Source organism: Myotis davidii, unplaced genomic scaffold (assembly GCF_000327345.1).
Source record: "Myotis davidii unplaced genomic scaffold, ASM32734v1 scaffold32, whole genome shotgun sequence".
Classification (NCBI taxonomy): Eukaryota; Metazoa; Chordata; class Mammalia; order Chiroptera; family Vespertilionidae; genus Myotis; species Myotis davidii.
This window is the reverse complement of record NW_006286587.1, coordinates 9,573,193-9,584,226: the sequence shown is the minus strand read 5'-3', so window position 1 is coordinate 9,584,226 and position 11,034 is coordinate 9,573,193. Positions and strand designations below refer to the sequence as shown.

General features: G+C 39.0%; 1 protein-coding gene across 6 annotated transcripts in view; it reads left to right on the top strand.

Annotated features, from left to right (window-relative positions):
• The window catches only part of TASP1 (taspase 1), a 244,452-nt gene that overhangs the window by 159,749 nt on the left and 73,669 nt on the right, over positions 1-11,034 (top strand). For all 6 annotated transcript variants that reach the window (XR_001512903.1, XR_001512902.1, XM_015560282.1 and 3 more), the window contains exon 11: positions 4,191-4,301. Coding sequence is in view for 4 of the 6 variants with exons in the window: in XM_015560282.1 (XP_015415768.1) it covers positions 4,191-4,301 (111 nt within the window). In the remaining 2 variants the exon portion in view is untranslated. The remainder of the gene's footprint in view (positions 1-4,190; positions 4,302-11,034) is intronic.

Sequence of the window (11,034 nt, the reverse complement as noted above, 5' to 3'; positions counted from 1 at the left end):
GTCCTGGGTTACCATCTAAATCCCTAAGCTTGGCATGTAGGATCCACAGACAGGGCTCTGGCATCTGGATTGGTCACAGTGACAGTTGAGTGAGTACTCAGTAGCCAAGCAGGGGAGATCTGGAAATTCGCAGCACCACCCCTGCCAACTGCTGTGTATTCTGGACCAAGTAGGTGCTCCGTAACAATCTGGTGAATGAATGGGTGGAGGAAGTGATAATCAGGTCCACATTTTGGGTACTGGTAAGTACCAGGCAGGTATCTGCTGTGAACTTTGCCCTAGGCTGCTAACCAGATAGGAAGAATCTGGGGAGATACCTCTAGTAGTTTTTTGTTGATTTCCCCTGCAGTTTTCTACACAAACAATTATATTATCTGCAAGTCGGAGCAGTTTTACTTCTTCCTTTCTGATCTTTAAGCCTTTTATTTCTTTCTCTTGCCCACTGTGATGGCTGGAACCTCTAGTGTATTGTTGAATAGCAGTGATAAAAGCAGACATCATTGCCTTGTTCCTGATCTTCGGGAGAAACAATTCAACCTTTCACAATTAAGTTTGATGTTAACTGTAGCTTTTTCTTGATGCTCTGCATTTCTGCAAAGTGATCATTGAATTTGGAGGTTTCATCAGATTTAGTAATATTTTCAGTGTGTGTGTGTGTGTGTGTGTGTGTGTGGACACCGTAAATGTGTAATTTTGTCAAGAGATATGTATTCTCTGGTTGTATCTTTTTGTGATATTAGCAGCCAGTTATGACTGTTGCATTAAATATTACAAATGGTAATATTCTAATTCTGTTAATTTCTTCTTTATTTATTAGCTGGGATAGTTCTATGGAGAAAATTTTTCTTCATAAACTATTTGGTTACTCTGCTGTATAGTTCCTACAAGAGCTATGGAGAAATTCATTTTGGGTTTTTACTTACCAGTTTTCAGAAGAATAAGTTGGTTCCATATCATATTATCCTCTAAAAGTAACTAAGGCTTTTTTTTTTTTTTTTTTATCCTCACCCGAGGATATGTTTTTCATTGATTCTAGAGAGAGAGGAAGGGAGAAGGAGAAAGAGAGAGGAAAAACATCAATATGTTGCCTCTTCTATGCTCCCTGACTGGGGATTGATCCCGCAATCTGGGTATGTGCCCTAACCAAGCATCCAACCCATGACCCTTCAGTGCACGGGATGATGCTCCAACCAACTGAGCCACCTGGCCAGGCCAACAAAAGCTTTTTAAAACATAAGTTATGAATTCACTATGTGTTTCAATCCATTCAGTTGTCATTTTTATTGATGCTAAATAAGTGTGTACTTTTCTAAGTTCTTTTAGAACTTGGTATTTATTTCACTTTTCTTCTAGGTTAGGTATTAGGTCTTCATTCTTAATCCATATTTCCTTCTGAGATCTGAGAACATAAATACACTCTTGCATGAGTTAGGACAAAAGGAGGATGTAATGAAAGGCTTATTTCTAATATCTTTGAATAAAGAATGGAACTGTTTTTCATTGAATTACACATCAGCTACATGGCATCATGTTTAAGAAGTCTTGGAATTTTGTGGGTAAAACCACAGAAGACAAATTTTTCTTTGATTGGAACCTGCAGGAGTACAAGCTTTTGGTGTCAAGGCTCTTATGTTGGAGGTGATATATGTCAGAGTAGTAGTCATAATTTTAAAAGTTCCTTGGTAAAGTCAATCACAGGGAAACCCTGCTTGCTATTCCTGTAGAACAACAGAGGAAAAAGTCTCTCTGACATATATTGTGTATTTTTGATGTAATGTTAACTTCATGTGGTTTAGCTGTTTGACTCGAGGTGTGTGTACATAACCTTCTGAACACTCATTTAGCTTATAATATGCCAATTTCCTAACAATTATTATTGTTCTAAAGTATAACATTTCACTGCTCAACATCAGATATGTACACAAAGGGAATTAAAATTTATGAAGTTTCATGAGCTTAGTATATATAGTAAATGTCAAAAATGGTTCCTATTTGCTTTATTGTCATTTTTTTCTGATTATAAAAATAATATTGCAAAAATTTAACCAAACAGGAATCACTATAATCATGCCTACAAAGTTATATATTAAATTGCATACCTAAGTCTTCTCGTAAGTGTAGATACTCACAAAGACATATTTAAATCTTGAAGGGTATTTACATTTCCACTTTACCAAAAAGTATAGGGGAATTATTTCAGGCAAAATATCAGATGGTTTTTTTAAAAACTTAGTAGTTTTTAAACAATTTGTACTTTTGGCAATGAGCCTATATTGTATGTGTGTATGTAATATACACATGTGTGTTTATATGTACATACATGTATAGAGGGGGGAAGAGGGTGAGAGAGAGAAATGAGAAGTCTATATACGAAAATACTTCTGAAATGAAAGGTACCAGCATGGTTTAATAATTCCAGCTTGTATCGTTAGCAAGATTTGTTGTTAGTGCCTAATGCTTGTCATAATACATACTAGCTGAACAGAGAACTGTGCATCATATATTTGTGTTGGTTAAGTTTCATGAATTTAATTAATGTTAAGGCATTAATTAAACGAGGTTATTTAATTTAATAATCTTCATCCACATTTCTTTGGGATTGCTAATCACCAGCCCTCTCCATTTACCAGTGTAGTGTGTGTGCATGCACATATCCGTGTGCAAATTAATGACATGAAAGAAAGTTACTGTGTTTTGGTTCGTTGGAGAAACTGAGTGGATCCTGGAAATGCTTATTTTTTTTTGCTGTGATTGGTTTTTTAAAAATATATTTTACTGATTTTTCACAGAGAGGAAGAGAGAGGGATAGAGAGTTAGAAACATTGATGATAGAGAAATATCGATCAACTGCCTCCTGCACACCCCCTACTGGGTATGTGCCCACAACCAAGGTACATGTCCTTACCGGAATCGAACCTGGGACCCCTCAGTCCACAGGCCAACGCTCCATCCAGTGAGCCAAACCGCTTAGGGCTACTGTGATTGTTTTTGATGATAGGGTTGAGTCATATTTTAGTCTCAGTAGATGCTTAGATCATTTGATACCCTTTCCCTGTTGTGTGAATTAATGGAGGACTTGATTTTCTAATGAACTAACAGAATACCTTTGGCAGGATTTTTTTTTTTTTTTTTGAGATGGGGACTTCTGTTCCATTGGGGAGAGGAATCATTTTGAATGGAAAAAGTTTTTAAGAAAAACCTTGTGTATCTACCCTTCTCACTTGAATAAAAGGACCCTGTAATTTTAATAGTGAAATTAATTTCATATATAAAACATTTGAAATATCATTTACTATATCTTAAGAAAGGCTTACCTCTCCAATGTCTGTCAGAGTAGCTTTTTTTACATTTTTTATTTCTAAGAAAAAAATCAGGCTCTTTCTTTAGCAATCTTTTATTTGAACTTAACAGCCTATAAATGAAATTTCCTTTGTCTCTACTTTTATAGGCAGTTTCTACTTTTAACAGGTAGACACTATAATCAGATTCTAGGCAGTGCCCATCACCACCATGCCTACCCTTTTTAAAGTACATCTGAGGGGTCAAATTCAACTCAGGGGGTTAAAACGCACTCTTTCTTTAGAACTACAGAGAGTATTCACCCTTGAAAGCTATATAAATTGCCATAAGAAGATGAGAAAGGTGCTGTTTTATTAAGCCCTCTTTACAGCTGTTGATGTGTAGTGAACATTTCAGTGAAAAGTAGGAAGGGGGATATTCAGATTGGTCCTGGCTGATTCATATTCCCCCAGGCTACCAGGTGTGTGGGGAACAAGAGGGAAATGGGAGACCAGGGCTAATGGAATGTAAACAGATAAAGAAATTATAGAGCAGAGTTTTTTTCTGTAGTTACCCAACCATGGAAATGTAACAGACCCCTAGGAGATTCCTAGGTAGAGAATCTAAATTCTTGTATTGTACAAATCGTTCCTATGAAAAAGATTTTGCTGTTTTTGTGTGTGTGTTTGTTTTCTTTTGAGATTAGACAGTCACGTGTTCCTCCAGTTTCTGCCAAATCTCATTACTAAAATGACTAGATTGCTCATAGAAATCATTTCATCCATCACTGAATTATTCTCCAGCACAGCTACTTCTTAAGAAGTGCATAAGGGTGTTTTAATACTCTTAACACAAGACAGATGCTTACTACTGCTTTTCCTCAACAGTTTTTGGTTTCCTTCACTTTCTAGGATGTGGAGAGCATCTTGTACGCACCATACTGGCTAGAGAATGTTCACACGCTTTACAGGCCGAGGATGCTCACCAAGCTCTGCTGGAGACTATGCAAAACAAGTTTATCAGTAAGTATAATATCAAGAAAACGTTCCTTCTAAATATAGTTTTCTTTACTATGCTATATGCTTCGTGAGTCAGGTACCACATTTTTATCCCTGGACCTAGGTCCAGGGCCTGGCATAGTCTTAGACCCTCAATTAATGTTGGTTGTGAAAAGAATTCCTTCACAGTAGCTACTACAGCATGAAATTTGTCACATAACCAATTTAATGCCCAAGCGGTGAGATATTGTTTGCATTTGAGTGTTATAGAATAGAATAAAATTCTACTAAAATAAAGTTCAAGGTACAACTTTCTTTAAAAGTTTTAAAATATAATTTGACTTTTTTAAAAAAAGTCAGCATTTTTATTTTTTTAACTAGAGGCCCAGTGCACAAAAATTTGTGCACTCAGGGGGGTGGTCCCTCAGCCCGGCCTGTGCCCTCTCACAATCTGGGACCCTTCGGGGGATGACCACCTGCTGGCTTAGGCCTGCGCCCTGGGGGATTGGGCCTAAGCTGGGAATCAGACATCCCTCTGGCAGCCTGGCAGCTCTCGGGGGATGTTCACTTGCCATTTTTTTATTCTGGGTTTATTTACCTTCTATAATTGAAACTTTGTTGCCGTCACTGGCGCTCCCAGCTCTGAGGCCACGGCCTGGCTGAAAGCAGGTATCTGGGGTTTGTTTAGCTTCTATAATTGAAACATTGTTGCTTTCGGGCTCAGGAGCAGGCCGCAGCAGGCGGGGAACCTTGGCTTCCTCCATCACTGGAGCAAGCAAGCCTCCTGCTCACTTCAGCTGCGTGGCTGCCAGCCGCCATCTTTGTTGGCAGTTAATTTGCATATCTTGCTGATTAGCCAATGGGAAGCGTAGTGGAGGTATGGTTAATTGCCCTTTTTGTCTTTTATTAGATAGGATATATATTTTTTTAAATAGTTGACATTATTGCAGATGTCTCCCGTTCTCCGCCCCCCCCCCTCCCATTTACTCCCTTCTGCCCAGCCCCCACTCCTCCGGCCCCTCTCCCCCCGCCACCCTTACCCCAGATCTTCACCACCCCATTGCTTGTGTTCATGGACTGTGCATATAAGTATATAAGTTTTTTGGTTTATCTCTTCTCATCCCCCCATCCCCACATTGAAATATGTCATTCTGTTTCATGCCTTCATGCTTTAGGTCTTATTTTGCTCATCAATTCATTTTGTTCATTAGATTCCACAAATAAGTGAGATCATGTGATATTCGTCTTTCTCAGATTGGCTTATTTAACTTAGCATAGTAATCTTCGAGGTCCATCCATAAATCCAGTATTTATGGGTTCAGTGCTGCCACATACAGTTGTATAGGGTTGAGTTGAAATCCTGCTTGGGGTCCATGTGGCAAGCCATATAAGGGTTAAAACTATTTGACTTAGTCCAGTTTTCCTTCATTTTATATTGAATTTATCACTATGCAAATATTTTTCAAGCACTATAAGAAATATGAAGCATTAAATATAGTAGGGTAATTAGCCGTGAACACATAAATTAGAGAAAGAGTATCACTGGATTAATGGGAAGGGTGGTGTATGTCTGCTTAGAGAATTAAGACCAAAGGGTGTACCAGGGTGTTAACTGTGTAGTGAAGGCAACACAGACAAGTAGGAATAAGTCACTCCAAAAGGACTAATGGATGATGGGCCCTTAGAGCTGGCTCCAGAAGGCTCTGGGATTAGTGGGGAAAGAGGGGGAAGAAAAGAACATGAACATAGACATGACAGTAGGATTAGACATGGTGAGGTCTAGACACCTGCATGAGTCTTACCTGAGGGAAGTATTCCCAATGTGTGGTTGGGCTGGACTGGCCAGGTAAGGCCAAGTCTCAGAGGCCTTAAAATCTCAATGTAGGCATTCATATTTAATGTGATAGGATATATGTTCTGAAGTTGACAAATAGGATGGTGTTTGGGGGGAGGGTTATAGAGTAGAGCTCTATAGATCAGTGGTCGGCAAACTCATTAGTCAACAGAGTCAAATATCAACAATATGACAATTGAAATTTCTTTTGAAAGCCAAATCTTTTAAACTTAAACTATATAGGTAGGTACATTGTTACTAACTTAATTAGGGTACTCCTAAGCTGGCCTTTGCTAAAAACGCCTCAGTCTGAGGGGTCGACTTCAGCGAACGTACTCTCACTTCTTCTAACGCCACTTCTTCAAAATAGACTCACCCAGGCTGAAAACTGACTTCTGCGCATGGGCCACGAAGTTTCAATTGCACTGTACGTGTGTGCCCGGACGTGGTATTTTGTGGAAGAGCCACACTCAAGGGGCCAAAGAGCCGCATGTGGCTCGCGAGCCGCGGTTTGCCAACCACTGCTATAGACCATCTCTACAGGAGAGAGATATTAGGGTCTGGGGATGGTTCAGGGATTGGAGAGGAAATGCTGATTTTGAGGGAGGCATCAGGAGAGAAAGAGGAAACGTTAACAGGCTTTGATTTTGACATTAGGAGGTAGTTAGCCCTCTGGATCTATTCAGGAGATAGAAATCATACATTAGGATAATCAGGGGAAGTTTGAGATGAAGAATTGTTAACTATAATGAAAGAGTAATTATAACATATAAGGAAACTGTGTGGTGCTCTAGAGTTGAGAGAGGGTCCAAGGAAGGACATACTTGGAAGGGGCTCAGACCTTGTTTGAGAAGGTGTGGTTTGGCCACCAGGTATCAGAGATGTTGACTAGTTTGGCCAGGGTGGGACTGGTCTGGAGGTGCTGGGTAAACAAGAGGCCACAGAGTGCAGCCGGGGATCAGGTAATGAGCTGTTGGTGGCTGGGTGTGCAGTGGACACAGAGGTCGACAGAGCACACAGGCCACAGGGTGCTTGCAGGGGGAATGCCTACTTGGTGTTTGACCCTCTGGGCCACAGGGGCTGCCTGTACATTGTGCGGGGCCTTCACTAACGAGTCCTGGGCTGCAGCCAGTGGGAACCTCTGGTGTCCCTGCTGAGAGGGCTGAGGACAGGTTATCATCAGGCTCAGGCTGCAAGGTCGCAGATGGACCGTGTATGGGTCCGTGGCTGGGGCAGACTTGACCAGATTTCTGACACCACACAGCCGCTCCTGAGCACAGGCTGGGAATTGCAGGAAGGGTGGTGCCTGTTTTAGCTCTGTTTGTTCTCTAAACAGATTAATGCGACTCCTTGCCTGCATGCTGCTAGTCCCCTAGTCTCTCTTTATATGGCACTTTATATTTGTCTGTTCCCTCTTCCATCTCCACTGGGTGATGACTGGATTCCAAGAGCTTCTTTGTCATTGTGGGAGGGACTATCTGATTCACAGTCATCCTCTTCCCACTGTTGGCTTCTGTTGGGATGGGATTTGCCCTCTACCTACCTGTGAGTTACTGGCCTCTGTCCCTGTGGAATTCAGTATGGCATTTTCGGCTTCCTCAGTCCTGACAGCAGATGCTGGGGGTAGTGGAGTCAGGTGGTCTGAAAACTTGGAATAATCAGTGGAATTGCCAGTCCTCATGTATAGCAGGCTACTTTTTCTACTTTACTCTTGCTGGCCTGGGAGTGGCATGGGAATGGGCATGGGCCGTGAGTTTGACATGCTTGAGCCAGATTTGGTTCCCTGCTAAGGATTCTCTGAACTCTACTCCTTTCTCTTCTGTTGGTTTGTTGCACTCTCCTTTTAAAAACTCTTCTCTTTAAAACTATTCTCTTCTTTAAAACTATTCAGTTTGACTGCAGTATTTCATTTTGCCACTGGATCCCATGACATAGTGCCCATTGAATCCTAAGAATTCCAGATTCAAACTTTTAAAATATACCCAAAATAATGTATTTAAAAAATGGTTTCCAGTTTTATTCTCTCTTTTTCTGATGAGTGAGGTCAAGCATCTTTTCATCTATAACTTGGCATTTTGTATGATCTGTGAATTATCTGCTCATAGCTTTTGACAGTTTATATATTGTACTGTTTAGGTGATATGCTTTTAATTGACAATTAATGGTAAAATTACCTTAAATCTAAGATTCTTAAAGGTCATAGCAGAATTTTAAAATAACCCTGTCTTTTTCTGAGTGGTGGTATGTTTGATATCTGTGACCCTCTGCACGAATAAGGGATTTTTTAAAAAAAAGTAATTTTACACTTATGATAAAATAATGTTGGTATGTATTTCTTCTAAAGTGCTCAGTGACTTATTAAAATAAAGATTTTTCATTTTTTTGCAATTTGAAACAAACTGCAATGATCATAAATGTAGGTTTCTTTAAAAAATCTATTTTTGATAAATGAGACTTTAATGTGATAGAATGAATAGGGTACAATTGAAAGATACTTTGAAGATTGAACTCTTTTTGTTTCTACTTGCATTACCATTATGCCAAGATCCAGAGCTTTGGTTTGACTTAATATAGGAAGCATAAAAGAGAGTAACCAATTCATGCATCTTTTAAAAACCACTGTTTGTGTAACATACAAAACCCATAAAAATGGGTACTGTAAAAATAGTGCCTTAATAATACTTCATGCTAGCCAGCTGATTATAGACTGAGTGCTTAGTTAGGTAGGGAAAATAAATAGATGTCCTTTTTAGTTGTGTTTTTTAAGTGATTATACACACACACACACACACACACACACACACACCCTTACAATGATTCAGATGTGACTTTTCCGATTCATGGTTATTTTTGAACGAACTTGGTTTCATGAGTTACTTCTTTATCATGCAAACTGTGGCTGCACATGTGGTATATGAACTTCAGGGTGGCATTATAGTTTCCTGCCAAGATCTCAACAAGTAATGTCACAGAACATTTTTTAGTTGCTTCTGCTCACTAATAAATATACTGGCTGATCAAATGATATCTACAAATCTCAAATGTCTTTCTTCTTCTTTTTGAATTTCTAAGCTAAGTTATTAGTATTATAAACCTACAGTCTGTGTAACCATTGTTGAAAAATTCTATGTGGAATAAGTATATTATGATTTTTAAAAAGTGTTTTTGCACTGCGTTCTTTTATTCCTTTGGGATATGTTCTTAGAATACTAGTGATATCATAGGTTTATTGTCAAATACAGAATGCCATCAACAGTTGAGGTTGAAGGGAGTCTACTCTTGTGGATTTCTGCCAAATTGAAAAGTTATATTCAATAAATATTTTCTTTTAGTGACCAGATTTTTAGCTAATTCCCCAATAATTCAGGAGCATTAGCTTTCATAGGAGGAAGAAAAATACATTGTTGTTACACATTTTAACTTCTTACCTGAGATTATCAATTATGTTTCTTGAATATCTTTTTATAGTTCAGAAAACTTTAAAAATATGCCATTCTCTTCTCCAGTGCAGTTCTGAAGTTTTACAAGACTTTCTCCACATCCTTTATGCATGTTTCTCTTTTCCAAACACTAAAATCTTTTCCTTTTGCAACTATCTGGAGCTTGAGGGACTCCTAGGAGAAGTTATTTTTATTACTCATTCTTGGGCCTTGGGCTCTTATACTTTCAGAATTTTTACCATCTTCTTATTAACAAATATTTATTGAAAGCCATGCATGTACTTTGCAGCTACAGGAGAATTAGAGAAGCAGCATTAGTGTGGATAGAAAGGAAAGTCAGCTACCAGAGAGCCTCAAAGAGAACCTCTGGGGCTTGGTGGTTATTTGAATGTGACAGATACAGTCAAAGAGACATAAAAAAAACTAGAGTTTTGACTCGGATGGATTTGAAATTGCATGCCAATAAGAGATTATGAGAATGTCATGTATAGAACATTGGACATGCAGAGAGAATGACATTGATTTGGACCATTTTGGCATAGAGGTATTTGTAAGCAAGGCAGTTAGTGGGATATATAGGACTGGAGCTTGAGAGGAAAGTTGAGACTTTGGGCTTGTCCTCATACTTTATGATACCATCCACAGAATGATGATTCAACTCTGAAGGCTGAATCTGCTTGCATGACATACTGTTAAAAAGGTCTTCCCTAACCACCCGACTTAAAATTCTTACTCATTTCCCTACTCTCCTACTCTGGTTTATGTTTTGTTTTGTTTTTGTTTGTTTGTTTTTTTGTTCTGTTTTATTTTGTTTTTAGCACTTCCTGATTCTATACATATTTGTTTATTATTGTCTATCTCCCGTCAGCAAGGCATAATCTGAGAGCAGAGATTTCACTCTTATTTCTCCATCGTTATATCCCAGCAGCTAGAAGAGTTTCTAACAATTAAAATATTTGTTGAATGAATTGAGAATAGAACTGTAGGTGAAAACCTTAGAGCAGTGGTTCCTAACCTTGGCTGCACATTAAAATCACCTGGTAATCTTTTTAAAATCCTCATTTCTGGGCCTCATCCTCCAGAAATTCTGTTTCTTTGTTATGGGGTGGGGCCACAACATTAGTAACAAAGAAACAGAATGTCTGGAGGATGAGGCCCAGAAATCAGGATTTTAAAAAGATTCCCAGGTGATTCTAATATGCAACCAAAGTTGAGAACCATTGACTTAGAGAATATTTGCCTCTTGTGGGGGGTGGGGAAGTATCCTGTGAAGGAGATAGAAGCGAGAGAGACAGTGGATGCAGCCAAGGACACTGATCTGGAAACCAGAGGCAGAAGAAATTGTTTGGACATAACCAAAGGATATCCATGAGCCTAGAGATGTAAATGAATATCAAGAAAAAGCTTTTGGGTTTGGGCTTTGGAGGGTCTGAGTTTGAGCTTGTGCAGTGGCTGAGTCAAAAATAACTCCTCTGAGGAGCTG